Below are 18,473 nucleotides of genomic sequence, written 5' to 3' on the forward strand. Positions count from 1 at the left end.
AAGGCCAATGTTAGGCCCATGTAGTTTCTACTGGGTTTTTGCTTCTCCTAATTGGGTGACCAACATTTCCAAGGGCAAACAACTAGAATTATGTAAATCATTTGTGTACAACCAGCCTATCTTGCATCAAGTCGTTTCGATTTGCATTTTATTTCAAATTTTAATCAATAACTGACACAATTCTCTACAAAGAAGATTACATCTCATTCAGTTCAACCACCAAAAAGCAGTCTATCTTGCTTGGCCTCTTATGCATTTCATCATGTATTCTTTGAATCTTCATTTGACGCATTATAAAGGTCATGCAAAACAGATATAATTTGAAGTAAATTCAAAATATAAACAAGAAAAAGAAAACAAAAAGATGTTTGCTTCAGACAAAGACTCAAGTGAACCATCCACTAAATGCAAACATAAATTACTCACCATTCTTCTTTTTAAGTAAGAAATCTTCACCATTCTTACAGACTACTTCTCAAAAAACGATATTACTTTCCATTATACTTTTATGGCATGCTTCTAACAACATACACCGATTTGCAAGTAATTAGAGGATATACCAATTTGCAAGAAATTAGAGGGTGTGTTAAGTATAGCATATTATAAACCGAGAAATACTCTAGCCACAAAGTGATTACATAAAAATAATCCCACAAACTAATGTGTCTTGATGTGATCTGTCAAATTGTAAAGTTACTTTTATTGTATTGCAGATCAAGAACCAGATCTCCATATAACCCCATTGAAATTAGAGAATAATTCATCCTTTATAAGTAATAATTTATCCTTCACTAAAAAGCGCAAGGTTTTTTAAATGATAAAACAACAATCTATGTTTGGTTTTAAAAGGTTCAACGGGTTAAGGACAAACTTCTTGAGAAAAATAAAAGTATTCTCAGAAAGTTCCACAGCTAAACTACATTGTTTACCTTGATCTCTTCAAAACTTCGTGCACGTGCCAAGCAAGATGAGGTTCTAATTAAGATATGCAAATAAATCCAAATTCTTATACAAAACAAACAACACACCTTGAAGAGATTTTTCGAATTTCCTTAGTTGTGAAATAAAACCAAAATTAGGAGCTGCCTGTGGCCGTCTGCTCTTCACATGCTCCAGAGCTTGAAATAGGCTCATTCCATGCTTTTTCATCAGATAGGCAACGACAATAGTCACACTGAAACCCAAATATGCAAAATAAGAAGTTCAAATATTACCCATTTTTGGAGGAAGGCAAAAGTTCAAACATGATCAAAGACTGAGTACAGCTGTACAGGCCAATTCAATGCATACACGATATTCTTCAAAAGTCCACTTATTTTGTGAAGCAATATATGTTTCCTTTTGAAGCATCGAGTTTCTTTCTGAAAAGTGGACTTTAAGACAAGAGATAAGGCTTCAATTAAGAAAAAAGTTATTCTGTAATCACTAAAACTAGCTACGCATATGAAAAACTGTAAAATCGGAAAAGAAGAGCATATAACGAATAGAAAAGAGCAAAATCATGACACAATTGCAATTCTGTGTGTTTTTTTATGAGAGGAGAAGCCTTATAATCCAAAGAACATTGGCAAGAAGAAGATCCTAGAAAGCATATAACCTAGATGGGGAAGGAAAAATCAACCTTCTGGATTTTCCCACAAAGCAATGAACCAAAACGCCACCGCCCAATCCTTTAGCTTCATCAATAAAATTGAAACACTCATTGAAGTGCTGTTTCATGTCCGTGTCTTTTCTGTCAGTGACTACCTCGAATTGCAAAAATGGTGAAATATTATAATTTCAGTTCTAGAAGCTCAACAAGGTCAAAACCAATGATAAGCATCATCATACTCATATATTCAAGGCATTAAAAACATATTAGGTGTTAGCAAAACAAATGTAACACGGCACTGTGAGATAAATCCACAGAAAAAGAGAGATTAGTGAAATTAATTCATTTGAGAAACTATTACCAGGGTGTATGAATTTATGATTAGACATGACAAACACAAATGGAAATCACCTTAAATAAAAAAAATAGAGTTAAAAGATAATTTTAGCTGACCCAAAACAGTTAAGTTAGATGCAAGAAGCAGATAATGGAGTGCTGTGGTCAAAGAACTCTAGATTAAAGGAGAAACATAAGATATAGAAACAGAGGAATAAACTCTAGAACCTGAAGGAAATCTTCATTACTGTGCGCGTGGCTACACACACACACATATATATACTTGAAGATTTTGAAAATTACATATTCCACAAGAATGAAGTTTCATACCATTGATGACTTTATATACAAAATCATTTGGATGTGCGAGTGGCAATGAACTAGCCACAGTCAGTACGTGTAACATTCAAGCTTTTCAGTGCGGTCTTGTTCTTTGCAGCTCCAATGGAAAGAGTATATAGTATGATAAACCAAAGAGTCCTATTCAATCAACACCACCAAGAATGTAATAGCAGACTGACGTGTTCTTCGTCCTTTGATGCATGATGCTGAAAATAATCCACTTCCGTAAAATTGTTCGATTAAGCCAAATAATAGATATACATCTAAACGTCGCGTGATTGCACACAAAAGATTGCAAAAGATTGACAGCACATTGAATTACCATGGAGAATTGATATCTTCTTAAGATTTAGATTCAAGAAAAAAAAAAATGACACCAGAAAATAACCCAGAAAATCCAAAACGAAGTTTTACTTTACCACTACTGTATACCTAGGATAGGATTCATCAAATACCTAACAAGAATCAACAGATTACGAAAATATAATTGAGAAGGAAAACAGGGGAAAGAAAAGAAAGACAACAGACATACAGAAGAAGCTTTAAATCAAAGCGGGATCGGGGTCTGAGAAAGTCTGAACGTTTATCGCGGGAATTCTAAGATATTTATAGGGACTTTTGTTTTTTGCCTCCACAAAAATATTTAGAGTTAGGAGTTTTAAATAGCTTTAAAAGGTGAAAAAATAAAATTGTTTTGGTGTTATATTAAAGCACTTTTTAATTTTAAATTAAGTTAAAAAATTCGTTTGAAGATGCTTTTCAAACGTGCATTTTTAAATAATATGAAATATAATTTAAATTTTAAAAAATTATCAATGTGTGAAAATGTCCATATAACTTTTAAATAGTTATAACTTTTAAACTTTTAAAAATATGATCATAACTTTTAAAAATAATTAAATAATCATCATTTTTATCTCTAAATTATTTTTTTAATTTGTTTCCAATAAATGTAATATGTTTGAAATTCTTTTAAATATATAATTACTAAACAATAAATAAATTTTTAATAGTAAAACTTATTACTTAAGTTATAAGCTATAACTCTTAAAATTATAAGTTATATTTTTCACTTCAATTAGTGCGGATTCCAAATTTATTATTGAGCTTAACCTCCTCACCAAAGACCAGTTTTTTTCCCTTTTTTTTTAGAGAAATTTATTAAAAAAAATGTGCGCGCCCTTGCAAATAAAAAATACATTTTAAAATTATAAAATAATTTTATAGTACTTTTTTGTCATTCTTTTTATAGATATAATATATATATCAGTTAAGTGGTTAAGGAATTGTAGATCAGTTGATTAGGAAAAAAAAAAGTAATTTTTAGATCAGTTGGCAGAGTATCATTATTCATCTTCCAATTGATAAATAGTTATACTAAGATTGGTGTCAATATTACTGCTTTTCTTTTATTTTTTTCTGAACAAGTGGTGTGTTCCAAACTTCCAAATTATTTTTGTGGAATACGTACGGAGATGAAGTACTTTACGTACTATTGAGTTTTTTAGAATATGAATAAAGATGAAGATGAGAATTTAGTTAGGGACCTAACTATGATTGGTGCGTGGAGAACAATTAGCAAAATGTGTCGCATGAATAGTAATCGACATTTAAGATAACAAAGTGTTATCGATATTTAATATTAATCATATAAGATTACTATGTAGGGATAAATTAAATTATTAAAGCTATTAATCTAAATCTCTCACTTGAGTTCTATCGGACCCAAATGAACAATACAAATTACAATAGAAATAATCATATAAGATTTTTTGAAGTAAATGATAAAAATTAAATAAAATAATTTTTTTTTTTAATCTAAGATTGAATATTTTAAAATCTCTATAATATAGATAGAAATAGTGAAATTTGTTACATTCACTCATAGTTGTTAACTCGATAGTAGTATATATGTACTTACTAACAAAAGTAATCCAAACAAGTTAGTTAGTGGAAGACTTGAAATTAAAAGTATAAATAAATGAAAAAAATGAGGTTGTAAATTTAACAAATAACTTATAAAAAGAGACCGAAATATTTTATTACCTTTTATGAGATGTAAAAAAAAAAAAAAGATTTTATTAATGATAAAAAATAGGGGTAAGTATGAAAAAATTATTAAAAAAACTAAAAAAAATCTAGACAACTAAGTATTCAATGAGATTTTTGAAAATGTTTTAGGAGGTAAATTATCTTTATATTATGATATTTTAAAAAAAATCATATCCTAAAGTAAGTTTTTGAAAATTTTTGGGGGGCCAATCCATTTCCAACGTAGGTCGGCCCCCAAATTTAAGTATTATTGAGTTTTAATTTACCCTACAAATCAAATTCGCACCCTTCACACCAACTTGCAAAAAGGATTTTTCCGCTCAAATGTATGCCAGTTTTGTAGAACGAAGATGTGACAGATGTCTCAACATTTGTTAAATCAATATTTTGATTAATTTCCAGTTGGTTTTTTTGGTATAATGGATTTCTAGAAGTGTATTTTGAAAGTAAGAGAAATGTTGTATGAGTTGTAATTAGTTATTGTATTTAATATTGAAATTCACCCACTATGAATAATATTGTACAGTATGTATATATGTCTCTTCAAATTAAAAATAGAGAAAATGTCAGAACCGATCTGGTGTGTAGCACTCTTTTATACCAACCAATAAGATCTCAATAAATATGAAACTTATGTGATTTATAATGTGCGTCAGTGTGCTGAATTAATCATCTTTCATTTCTCTCTCATCTCCCCATCTCCTCTCCCCACTTTTCTTATCTTTCTCTCCAATGCCATCTATTTATTAATGGTGATGCAGGTTCTGTTTCTTGAATTTACTAGTCTGATGATACTTTTTCTAAAAAGTTTACATGTATGGTGCATGCTTTCCAAATTTGTGAATTAGAGGTGAGTTTTTTCTATTCTACTAACATGACTCCAATTGATGAGTTTTTTGCCCAAGTTTGACGGAAAGCTTTTTTATTTTTTATTTTTGCCTTATTTTTATTTGTTTGGTTTTATTTTTCTACTTATGTTGTTTTCAAAATTCCTTCAACGCCAAGTTTTTTCTTTAAACATGTTGTCCTACTTCTTTCTTCTTCGCTCGCAGATCTCTCTATCCCATCAATTTCAACTTTAATGGCAAAATCAAAGGGGTACATTTCTCAGGAAGAGCTTCGGAAACACGACCATGCAGAAGATATGTGGATCTCAATCCAAGGCAAGATTTACGATGTTTCAGTTTGGCTTAAGGACTACCCAGGTGGTGAGCTTCCATTGCTCAGTCTCACTGGCCGAGATGCCACGGACGCGTTCGTTGCATACCATCCGAGTACTACATGGCAGTATCTTCACAAGTTCTTTTTTGGGTATTACGTCCGTGACTACTATGTTTCAAAAGCTTCTAAATATTACAACAAACTTGTCTCGGAATTCTCCAAGATGGGTCTATTTGAAAAGAAGGGACACGGGGTGTTCTTTACGCTTTGCTTGATGACAATATTGTTTGTTGCGAGTAGGGATGACAATATGTGACGCGACACGATAAAAGCATGTTATGGTTTAGTCTTAACGAGTTCGGGTCAAAACATATTGGTCCGTTAAGACATGATTGTTTAACGGGTTACTAACGAGTCAATACGTTATGATTCGTTAAAAAAATTAAATTTACATTTATACTCTTAGACCTAAAGGGCAATGAGGATGCTTAACTTCCTTATTCAATTTCTAAATTTGTTTAGGTCCTGTGTTTTTTGTTTTTTATTATATTTGAGATTATAACATTAATATATTTATATTGTATGTTTTGTTTATTATATTTGAGATGTAATTTTAATAATGAATATTATTAGAAATTGTGTGGATCCTATTTGTTTGGATTGTAATTTTAGATTTGTAGTTAGTTTTTTTTTTTATAGATATTATTTATATTTAAATATTTATATAAAATTAATAAAGTCAAACGGGTCGTGCCGTGTCTTATCGTGTATGTTCAACCCATTAACGTAAACGAGTTGAAACGGAACGAGTCGTGTCATATTATGTCAATTTATTTCTTATTCATTAACGAGTCATAATAGGTCGTGTCATGTCAATCCGTTATCTTACCGCGTCGTGTTCGAGTTTGAAACTTTGACACGAAATTTTTAACGGGTCTTATTCGTGTTGACCCATTACGTATAATATACATATCTTGACACGACCTGTTAACACGATTTGACACTCTTAATTGCAAGTGTTATAGTATTTTGTACTCTTATAACATGTTAGAGAGTATTTTAGAGAGTGGGGGTGAAGAAGAGAACATAAGGAGAAAAAAAAAAAAAAAATAGATGCAATCATCTGCATGCGAGTGTAAACTCGATTTTGCTGCAACTCTTACATAGCATCTCCTCATTCACGGTGTAAAAGAAGATTACACACTCAATCGAATGTGAGCTTCACCCTTAAAAAATAAAATAAAATTAGTAGTCTAATTGTGCAATATATGGGAATAATTAAAGTAGAATAATAAAAAAGTGGGGAAGCCAAAGATGTAAATAACGAAAAGTTAGAAGATACAACCAGATGGATAGCTTTTTTCTTTATAATAAAAATAAAAAATAAGTGATGGAAGAACCAAAGAGACAAGTACGGAGAAATCAGTAAACACTAGAAGATGAAGTCATTTATTTTCCTCTCTATTAAATTAGTAATCATAATTGATTAGAAACTTTTCGGTATGTTTGATAATAAGCGTTTCATCTCATTTAATTATAATAATTTTTTTAAATATAATAATAATAATAATAATAAATAATATTCTTATAATTTTTTATTCAATTTTAATTTTTATCTCAACTCATCTCATTATTTAAAATTTCAAATGGCACCACGATCAGCTCAATAGAATACAAAAATATTACTCAAGAAATTAGATAATTAATAGATATTAAATAAAAAAATGCAAAAAGATATTCAAAATATGTATGTAACGTGTAGATTTAAAAGACTATAGAATAGAGACGAAACAAAACAAAACTGAAAAAAGAAGAAGAAAGAAATGGGAAAAACGACGTAGTGTTGTTGAAATCGCAACCCACAGGCACAGAAGTACCTGTGCTCCCAGCTCTGGAATGGTGGATGTGGCCAAAACGTCCTATTGTCAAAACTCTTGAGTTGTCGGAGAAGATTCAATTCTCCGACCTAATCATAGGCGCAGGCAGAGAGAGAGAGAGAGAGAGAGGTTTTGTTTTGTGTTTATTCAAGTAAGGTTGATAGATTAAAAAAAAAATGCACTCATTAGGGTTCAGAGTGAACGCTCTGCTCACGTTGGGGGTAACAGTACTGGCCCTAATGTGCGTCATGGCCTCTCTCTCTGATAACCTCAGTGTCCCCTCTCCCTCTGCTAATGTCCAGGTCAACTCCTTTCTCTCGCATCCATCGATTTCTTTTTTCTTTTTTTTTTTGGGGGGGGTGGGGGGGCGATTTCTGAAATTATGTCTGATCCTCCACATTTTACGTGTAAATTTTAGGTGCTAAACTTTAACTGGTTTCAGAAGCAATCCGAGGGAAACGAAGAGGTATTATTTTAACATTTCTACATAATTTTATTGTGTGTCATGCATAACTTAATTTTTATCGCTATTTCTGGATAGACTAGTTGAATGGTGAAATGATGTTACGATTTATTTGCAGTAATTTCACTGTTCTTTACTCATTAAAAAAATTTAATTTCACTGCTTCGAAGCTGCACATAGTCAGTAACCATTCCGGATGAGTACATATTGCTTCTAGTAATGCTGTATCTATTACTTCTGTTATTACGTTGGAATTTTACATAAGTGTGTATCCTGTGAGAACCATGGTGGGTGGGTGTATTTGTTATCTTTATGACCAACTCTGATCTTTCATCTGTTACAGGTCAGCTTGACATTTAAAATTTCAGCTGACTTGCAATCAATGTTCACTTGGAACACGAAACAGGTTTTTCTATGAACTATTATCTATTCTTGCTGGTTATTTTTTTACTACTTCTAGTTTGAATTGAAATTTTGAGTGTAGTTATTTCCATGCAGCTTATATAAGCTCCATTGTTAGTATTTGAGGTGCTGTTGGAAATTACCCTTTTTTTAATTATTATTTTTTGGCATCATGCTCTTCACCCGTAGCCATGGGTAACTCAATGCGAGAATGACAGTGATTCCATGTTAGATGGCCCATTTAACAACATTATTTCACTGGCTGTAGACAAAAAAAATATGTTTTGAATGTTCCTCCTAATATAGTCCACTCTCCAGAAAGCTTTTACTATTGAAGGTTTCTTTAACAAGTCCTAAACAGTAGATTCTCCTACTGTACGCTTGATACTCTTGTGCATGTTGATTTGCACCAATTCACTTTTCTTATCTGTTGCTCAATATTCCTCCCGTTTCTCATGGATTTACTTACTGCCATCCATCTTTGTTGGACAACTAATGCCGGTAGAACTCTCTACTGGCTTTATTGCAATGTAGGTCTAAATCATCCCATTTTCAAATTCTACATTATTCTATCAGACTTTCTATGTGGCAAATACGATATAATATTTAAATACAATGTCTATGCCTTTGCTGCAATTTTTCCAAGCAAAACCATTATAACCGTTTAAGTGTGAGTTTTCATCATAAATAAATTTTGGACTAAAATTAATAAAGAAATAAATTTTAGACTCTAACCGAGAAGATACGTTACGTGTTCTTTTTTTCTTGCTAACTGTTAATCAAGTTAAACATATACTTATTGTTTGTGGAATACGCATTATATTGATTCTAGATTCCCTGATATGCAGTTGATTTTCAGTGCATTACGTATAGAATTTTTTTTTCCGCTAATGCTTAAGTAACGATTCAGTGTCCTATATACTTTAATTGATCATGCTGGTCATATCACACCACTTCTTCTCAATGTTTCTATTTTGCTGCAAGTCTTTTTTTCATGCTACTGCTCAATACCTGGTGAGTTTGAATCCATGCCAGTCACATCTTACGTTTACTTATAAACTTCAGGTATTTGTCTTCCTAGCAGCTGAGTATGAAACCCCAAAAAATTCTCTGAATCAGGTATGCACTAGTGCATTGTAATGAATGCAAACACAGAGCGTATTTTAACTGAGTCAGTATTACTTACCAAAAAATAAAGTGTTGTATAGATTAGGTCAAAATGATACTTCAGATAGTATTATTCTGTTGCTATTATTGCACTTTTTAATCATATCTTTTGAAAATTTGTTTATTATGTCCACTTTCTGAAAATCCTGTCTCCCCACTGGATGCATGCAGCTACAATAGCACCATTTTTATATTCTGAGCTTATTTTCTTAGCATGTATATTGGGGCTAGGCAACTGGGGCCCGTTCCCTGACCTGCCCAGCCCAATCTGCCTGCCCGTAAGGGTAACAAGTGAAAAATCCACCCGTTAATCCGGGTGGGCAGATACATTCATTATATTTCTTAAAGATGAATGCTATGCATCAGCCACTATTCACTCTCACACCCCACACTTATACCTTTTTCACAGGGAGTGGGGTGGTGAAAAGTGGCTGATGAGAAGAATTTTTCATTTCTTACAATTGGCGGGTGACGGATTGGTTAAAAATCTGCTCGCCTGCCCATATTATAACCTCAAGTCCCTACGTATATAAACATATATTCTAAAGTCTAAACCCTAATTTGGCGCCCCACGTTTTATCTTCTCCTTCTTTTATCTTCTTTCTTTTTCTCTTTTTCTTCCTTTTCTTTCAACTGGCGCAGCTTCCTTTTTCTCTTGTTTTATTTTCTTCCTTCTTTTTTATTCTTTCAGTCATCCCACTCTTTCTTTTTTCTTTCTTTCTTTCTTCTCTCTTCTTCGTTTTCTTTTCTTCTCCGTATTATCTCTCCTCCCCCTCTCTTCTTCTCTTTTACAGAAAGATCTTTGTTTCAAGAAAACAGAGACCCTGAATTTCTGGATGTTGATTTTTTTAAAAAAAAAATTAGGTGACTTTTGAGTTTTTTTGGTTTTGATGTTGATTTTGGATGAATATGGGGATGGTAGGATGAAAAATCCATCCACCAGGTCAACGAGGACGAATGGAGTGTGCAAAAGACGGGGATGGATGGCGGGGGGCTAAATGGCCTCCCCTCCCAAGCGGGGCCGGGGTGCAGGGAGGGCAGACCCGCCTGTATTAGGCGGGTACAGCCCTAATGTATTATCTCCTGATAAATATCACTAGGAAAACACTAGAACAGATTTATGAATTAATTTTATATTTATCCATGTCATCTTTATTTGGATCGGGTTTTTGTACTTGTTTGGTTCTGCTAGTATTTACTAATTTGGGTTTTGAATGGAGACTTATAGCAGTATTCTGTAGGGTACTTTTTCTGGCAATTACTTTTGCCCTGGTTTTGCAAAATCAGCTGATGTTAACATGAGCACTGAATTCCAAGTTGCCTAAGAGATTTTCAGTTGAATATGGGATTTTGGATGGCTCCCACGGGAGGAAAACTTCCCTACTGATTTTGCATCTATTTGCTGGCGTCACATCCTCTGCAAGTCTTACATTTCCTTCTGATCAAGTGATCTGCCATGGACGCTGGTCTATAAGTCTTGCATGTCCTCCTGATCAAGTGATATGTGGCTAAATATTAATCGATAAATGCAGGTCCAGAGGGAAGTTTCACTTGGGCTGGAGAAACCCAAACTCCCCCTACCAAAGAGAGTGTGAAACCTTGTTGTTGACCAGAGAAGGTTTTGACAGTTTGCGGTCTAATTCATCCCTCCTTTCTGCCCATTCCCCTTAGATCTTCACCAGTGGGTCTCAGTCACAATATTTTCTTGCTTCCAGTGCTCACTCTTCATAGCCTTCTTTGCACGCTTTAATATATCACAACTTTCCACTGACACCATTCAAGTGGTATTGCACCCTGCCATGGGGTGCGTTTTCATCTCCAAATCTAGACAATTTTCCACTCAAAAAAGCTTAACTCTATCAGTTGTACCTGTAAGCAATGACTGTAGTAATAAGTCTTAACGGGCAAAATGGTTCCTGTCCTCGTACGAATGCAACATATAGGACTGGACTGGATATATATAATACACACACACGCACACACGCACACACAATGCTTTGAAATGATTTATTGTCCATACTTCGTTGACAATTGGCTGAAAACCTAGCCCCTGGGACAAATTTGACAGATTAACTAGATTTAATTGTTGTGGAACAGGTTTCCCTTTGGGATGGCATTATACCATCTAAAGAACATGCAAAATTTTCGATTCATACCACGAACAAGTACCGCTTTGTTGATCAGGTGGGCCTTCTCTCTGAAATAGATCTGCATCGTTTCCTGGTATATAGTAGTACTCACACGTATAGACTAACTGGCCAATGGCCTTAGGGCCGAATGGCACCCTACCCCTAGTACTTAGGGACCATGGGGTTCATGGTTGGGGGGGTCCGATCCCCCAACTACTAGGGCTGTTGCCTAGCAAAAAAAAATGTATAGACTAACTAGCCTACGTACTAGCATGCTTTGACTCTCCTTGTATACATGCCAAATACTCATTTCTGAATTCATTGTAACTGTGCATTTGGTTTGGTGGCAGCATTGATTGTACATATGGTCCATTTTTGCCAATGAACTTCTTGTCCAAATGTCCCCCATATAACCCCCAACCCTCTTCTACATATAGTACATTTTTGCACCTGTTGTTAATATAAAAATTCTGGCATTGGGTCTTAAAGGGCATGACAAGTGATGTTGTCTTCTTTGTTCTTTTACTTTCAGGGAAGCAATCTCAGGGGTAAAGAGTTTAACTTGACCATGCACTGGCATGTCATGCCCAAAACTGGCAAGATGTTTGCTGACAAAATAGTTATGACAGGATACCGAATGCCAAAGGAATATAGATAAGGATGTCATTCTCAATAGTTTTTATGTAACTTTAATATCATCAAGGATGCTTGTGGTTGGCTTAACTGAAGATGATGAAGGACGAAGAGTTGTGATTTTTTTTTTTTTTTCCCTTCGAGGGACTTATTCTTAGGCCTATTAGTTGAGATAAAAGATATTTGCAACAGCGAATTGTGCAACTGTCGCGTAATCGTTTTGAAAAAAATAAAAAATATATATACATAAGATTCATATGAAAAAAATTAATTTTTTAATAATAAATCTTATTTTTTTTAAAATAATTACATGACGATTATGTATTTCACGTATATAGAATTAATTAAATAGTTAATGGGTCTACAATGTTGAGAGATTCATTTTCAAGAAGAATAAATATAGATAGAAGTCACTATTGGGAGTATCTATTTTGCACACATGATGTGGCATTATTTAGACTATACATTTCTCCAAATAAGTGTTGGAAACAATCAACTAGAAGTAGCCACACAGTGAGTATAAAATGTACACTGTTATAGTAGTTTCTTTCTAGCATTACTCTTCTAAGAAAGGAACTTCTCGTGTTTTAAGGGGAGATTTTATCAGATGCCGAAGAGTGCAATGACTTGCTATGGACCATCGGGTAGTTTATCCAACAATGCTGATGAATGATGGATTTATCACGTGGCCTAAGAAAAGAGATGAGGGGCCTCGTGTTACTAATTTAACAAGCCAACTTTTTATCCCATGAAGCATCCTCGCTAATTTCATATGTTCAAACATCAATGCATATTTATCTTACTCCAAAACAAAAATGCACATTTATCTTACAATGTTGACATGGCATTAGTAATCAAGCATCCAAGTGAATTAAATAGAGAACGAAATCCATGATTTCCATGTCAGATAAGTCAATTAAGCGGGCTTCCTCCTTGTACAATCAGACTTCCATGATAAACATATCCTATTTATTTATTTTTTTTTTTTTGTGAAATATATTACTCTCAATAATACGTACAGTTGTGAAATGTGCAAGCGTTGCATAATTATTTTAATTTTTTTTTTCATGCAGATTTCGTATTTATTCATTTTTTTCAAAAGAATTGTACGGCACATAAACATTTTAAGATTACAAATATCATTTCTCATTACACACTCATCTCATTATTTAAAATATAGCATTTTTTATTACATTTAAACAATTATTTATTTTTAAAAAAAGAAAAACTAAAAAATTGATGGATAAAGCCACCTTATCATAATAGGATACGAGTGTGGTTCATCTGAGTCTTTTAAACAAAGTCGAAAGTTTTTCTATGATAAACTTGGGTTTCAAAGGAATTTACACCAAACACAAACACACCCAAGACAAGGAACACTCCATCCATTTTCCTCCGTACACCTTGAGTCCTCTCTACTTGATTTCTTTTATCTTGCTATCATCTTCTCTATCTACTATCTGATTAATAAAAGTTAAAGCGGTGATGAAAAAATCACAGGTTTAAATGATTTTATTTTCCCTCAGAAATATTAAAGAAATAGTTATTTCAAATCTATCCCCCATCCCAAAGAAAAAGAAAAAAAAGAAGTGGATAATGGACATATCAAATGCACAGCAATGATAGGGACTCATCCAATAGAATCAAATAAATCCATATGGGTATTGATGTTTACAGGGGCCCCATTAAATTCACTAAATAATAATGGCGTCGCTAACACAACAATAGGCCAAAGTTGGTGTGTGTGTGTGAGAAGAATAATGTTATTAGATACGAGTTTTAAATGTATAAGTTTTGTATAAATATTTTGTAAAAAGACGTTGCTAGAGGAATCAGTGAAGGATCGATAAAATCTGATCGATAAGTTTAAATGCATTATTTGTTATTTTTTTTATTTCAATTATTTTTTTTATATATTTAAATATTTTTAAAAAATAAAAAATATTATTTTCTTAATTATTATTTTCTTAATCATTAAATAAAAAAATAAAAAAATCAATCGGTTACTTTTAGCATATTCTTTTATAAAAATGTGGCCCCAACTATTATATTTAGCAATTCCCTTGGTGAAATGGCTTCTTCCTCGTCGAATTCAAACACGAAACTTTCCTTTTCTATCTTTGCAATAAGGCATCTTCGCACAATGCCATCTGGTCCCATACCTCATCCAACCACCAGTCCACTCCTTTTGTTCTGCGTCTCAACTATTTTTCTTTTTCTTTTTCTTTTTCTTTTTCTTTGGTTTTGGTTTCATTTCTAGCCCTTCCAAATGCAAATTTTAATGGCTTATTCAGTGGCGAGACAAAGTTTGATGTGATTGTCATCTTGGTTTCAAATCCCATCATTCTTCCGGGAATCTGGCTGTCTGAACAGTACACACAACAGTCGCATCACGTTCAATGCTCTGATTCATTCATTCATTGCTTGATTCCCAAATCTTATTGTAATGATTTTATAAATTATTTCTGTGCAAAATTTGCTGCACAAATCGCCCTGAAATCACAAAGAAGGCTGCGTTTGTTTTTATAAAATATATTATTTTATTTCATCATTATAATTTTTTTTATTTTTTAATATAAAATAAAATAAATAATTCTAAATTTTAAAATTTTAAAATAAAAATAATATTAAAAAATATATTCTAACAATATTTTATTTAACTTTTTAACTTTAATCTTAACTCATCTCATCTCATCTACACAAACAGACAAGTCTATTTTTACTGAAAAAATCTTGAGAGTAGCCACTATTTGAAGAGCAACTGGATCACACTCAATGTTACTTAAGTAAAATGATAAAATACTCAAGTAACAAAATTACATTCTGCACATTCATTTTCTTAGATTTCACTAAATCCACATTCGATTTCTCTCCCATCCCTAGCCCACATTTCCGTTTGCTCTCCCCTCACCCCTACACGTTTGATTTCCTCCTCCTCCATTCCCTTTCCACTGAATCGCACCCCCTCCCCCCTTCCCACTGAATCGCTGCCCCTTCCTCGTGCATCTCATTAGGCAATGGCAAAAAAGGGTCATTCGAGGCGAAAACTCCACCATTCGCGGTGGACTCGAAGGGAGACATAAAGTCCGAGTTGGCCTGCGCAGGGATACTGTAAACGTCGTTGTTGTAGCCGTAGTGGTGGTCGACGATAAGGTCATTTGATGGAGTGGTTGGTGACGAGCCGGGGTGTGGCTACTCGAATCTTAGCATGAGCGGCTTGGATTGGCAAGTGGGATGCATGGTGACGCAGCTCTATAGCAAATCTCATCTTTAAAAGAGCATCTCAATAGATTAGCTATAGTTAAAAGATAATTTTGATGAATATAAGATAAATTTAACCTTTGACTATTTTATTCACATAAGTTTTCACATTAGAATATCTATTTTTTCATTATGTAATAATAAAATAATATAAGATGAATTTAATTTTAACTATTCACTTCAAATCTCTACATTGGATTATTCATTATATAGTAATGAGTAATTAATAATTAAAAAAATATTTAATTTTTTTTAATTATTAATTATTTAAATTTTATCATATTAGTGAAACCTACAATAATGTTAAAGCTCCACATTGTGGAAGAACTTTATGGTTTATTGAGAGGGAAGTGATAGTTGTGAAAAAGAGAGAGAGGAAAAAATGATAAAACATATATTTGATGTATTTACAGTCACCTTCAAGTTTGAAAATAGTTTTGGAAGTCACTATAACTAAATTTCAATTATTTGTTTAAAATTTAGCTAATCCAATGTGGGTTGAATATTATCCCACTAGCTCTCAACATCTATTTTTTTGGCATTTGGCTAATCTATTAAGACTGCCATTAGAGAAAAAGCGAAGTCTACCAAGATCCATCCCAAAATTTTTATTTATTTATATAATGATTAAGAAAATATTTTTTTAATGATATTATAATTTTTTAAAAATATATAAAGATATAAAATAATGAATAGATAAAAATAAAAAAAATCAATTGATCCATTATTGTGGCTCATATTATCATTAGAAACTATGATAAAATAAGTAAAATATTATTTATATTTGTAATTTTATTTATATAATTACGTGTGCTTATATTCATTTACTAAAATTTATAAATAATATTTTAAAAAAGAAATATTGATAAAATAAGATTGACACTTAATACGTATAATATTAAATATAAGATTATTAATATGTTTAACACTTGAAGAAGGTTTGAATAATGAGTTGAAATGAAAATTGAATAAAATATTATTAGAATACTATTTTTTAAATATTATTATTATTTTAAAATTTAAAAAATAGAATTGTTTACTATATATTATCCTTCTATATGCTTTTAACAAAAAAAAAAAGAAAATTGCAGATGAAGCAGGTTATCAGAATCAACGGTGACGATCTTTGAATCGATTATGAAATCCGGATTGTTCCAAAACAGTGGGCCACTGTGGCAAAACCATGGGAATGGGGCCTCCTCCTCGTCTTTGGAGCCTATCCACAATGAATCGTTTACACGTAATTTCCCTACTTTTTCTTCTTTCCTTTCATTCCCTTCTTCTTACACAAGACTTTTAAATATTCACGACTCTCTCTCTCACTCGGTTCTCTCTTCCATCCCTTTCAGCTTATACATCATCTTTACCAAAATGTCTAAATAATTATAGAGCTTTGAAATATAGTTTACCCTTCTCATGGTAAGTAACCAACACTGTTGTACAGTTACTGTTCATCAATGCTTTCCATTTTTAATAAACTTTCATTCATTTAATATTAGACTTAAAATATCATACTATTCTTTTTTGGACGGTCAAATCCTAATAACATGTGAATATAAATATATATATATATATATACACACACCAAGTGGCATATGTGCAAGTGGCCGGGTTGCTCCGATTATGACTCACCAAGACACCATCATTGTGGTCCATAATTGTACCTTATCCAGTCTCACTCTACTAAAGCTAATTTCTGCCAAATTTGATGGCTCTTCCACCCTTTTTTTTTTTTTTTTAGGAGAAATAATATCACAAAAAGATCTTTTATTAAAGTTTTCTATATAATCAATATATAATTTATCATTTTATTTAAATATACACTTATTTAAATACAAAGTTAAAATAACAAATTATATATTGATTAAATAAAAATATATGGTGTAAAAGTCTCGTTTACATTCAAAATCCATCTCAATTCATCTCATCTCATAATTATAATTTTTATAAATTTTAACATAAAATATAATAAATAATTTAACTTTTTCAAATTTTTATATAAAATATAATAAATAATTTAATTTTTATTTTATTATTTATAAACCATCTCAACTCTGAATTCAAACCACTCATTAATGTAATAACTTGATAATTAAAAATGTAAAAAAAATACTTTTTCCACATAATTTTCCTTTTAGAGCAATCATGCGTGCATTTAATCACGTGACGTGTACGAAATGCGTCAGGAAATTTTTTCTTTCACTTATAAAGACTAAAGATTATACAAAATAAACTAATTACAAATAAATTATATAAAAAAAAATCTTCATAAAGTTTAGGTACTAAATTGGGAATTAATATTAACATGTAAGGCATATGTTTAATGAAATAATACGAATTAAAAATAAAAATAATTTTTATGAGATAGAAAATCTTTATTTTTCTCAAAATTTTTTTTTAAATAAAAAAAATATGTCAATATCAATACGCGATTTGATATGTCAAACTGCTTGTATCTATTAAGACTCAATAAATAATATCATAAATTGATATGATATGATCTATTTTATCAAATTATAAAATTATTTTTATTATAAAATAAATATATTAAATTACATAAAATCGTATTAATTTTTAAAATTAATTTTATATAATATCTTTGTAAGTATAGAGTACTCTCCGTAGTAGCCACAGGAAATTGCGGCTTACGCAAGTTGCTCGACACATCTGAGAAACAAGCGCCCAGAAAATAGAAAAAAAAGAAATATTAGAGAGAAATCGTTATAGTAATGACACATTTTATATTTATTACGTGTTATTTTTAATTGATTATTCTTAATATTTATTTAAAAAATATGTGATTTATATGATATTACATTATATACAAAATAGATACTCTTAATAATAATTTCTATTTATATTTATTTAAAAAAAAAATTACCCTTCGGTAGGCCCCACCGCAGCGTCAAATAGGTCCTCTCCGGTCCTCATCTACGGTTCCTCAAGAATCATCGCCCAAAGTGGGCCACACACACCATCCACGGGGCCTAAAAGTCATGGGGATGTTAAAGTTACTGGAATGCCCTCGATTCTCTTCCTATAAATGGCTACCCGCCTTC

At 31.9% G+C, this 18,473-nt stretch overlaps 1 protein-coding gene and 1 pseudogene across 1 annotated transcript; one reads left to right on the forward strand and one right to left on the reverse strand.

Moving 5' to 3' along the window:
* Window positions 1–211: 211 nt before the first annotated feature.
* LOC109005780 lies at window positions 212–2,471 on the reverse strand (annotated as a pseudogene).
* Window positions 2,472–7,270: 4,799 nt separating this feature from the next.
* Window positions 7,271–12,275, forward strand: LOC109005885 (signal peptidase complex subunit 3B-like). The gene is made up of 6 exons (XM_018984971.2): window positions 7,271–7,661; window positions 7,778–7,825; window positions 8,166–8,228; window positions 9,290–9,343; window positions 11,489–11,575; window positions 12,053–12,275. The coding sequence occupies exons 1-6, from the start codon at window positions 7,536–7,538 to the stop codon at window positions 12,176–12,178; spliced, it is 504 nt and encodes a 167-aa protein (XP_018840516.1). The 5' UTR covers window positions 7,271–7,535; the 3' UTR covers window positions 12,179–12,275.
* The last annotated feature ends 6,198 nt before the right edge of the window (window positions 12,276–18,473 follow it).

This window comes from Juglans regia, chromosome 12 (assembly GCF_001411555.2).
Source record: "Juglans regia cultivar Chandler chromosome 12, Walnut 2.0, whole genome shotgun sequence".
Taxonomy (NCBI): Eukaryota; Viridiplantae; Streptophyta; class Magnoliopsida; order Fagales; family Juglandaceae; genus Juglans; species Juglans regia.

Excerpts from the sequence above, each read along its gene's own strand:
- LOC109005885 (XM_018984971.2), top strand. The coding sequence starts at position 7,536 with ATGCACTCATTAGGGTTCAGAGTGAACGCTCTGCTCACGTTGGGGGTA. Across the intron at positions 7,826-8,165 it reads AATCCGAGGGAAACGAAGAG|GTCAGCTTGACATTTAAAAT; the intron begins GTATTATTTTAA and ends CATCTGTTACAG. Across the intron at positions 9,344-11,488 it reads CAAAAAATTCTCTGAATCAG|GTTTCCCTTTGGGATGGCAT; the intron begins GTATGCACTAGT and ends GTTGTGGAACAG.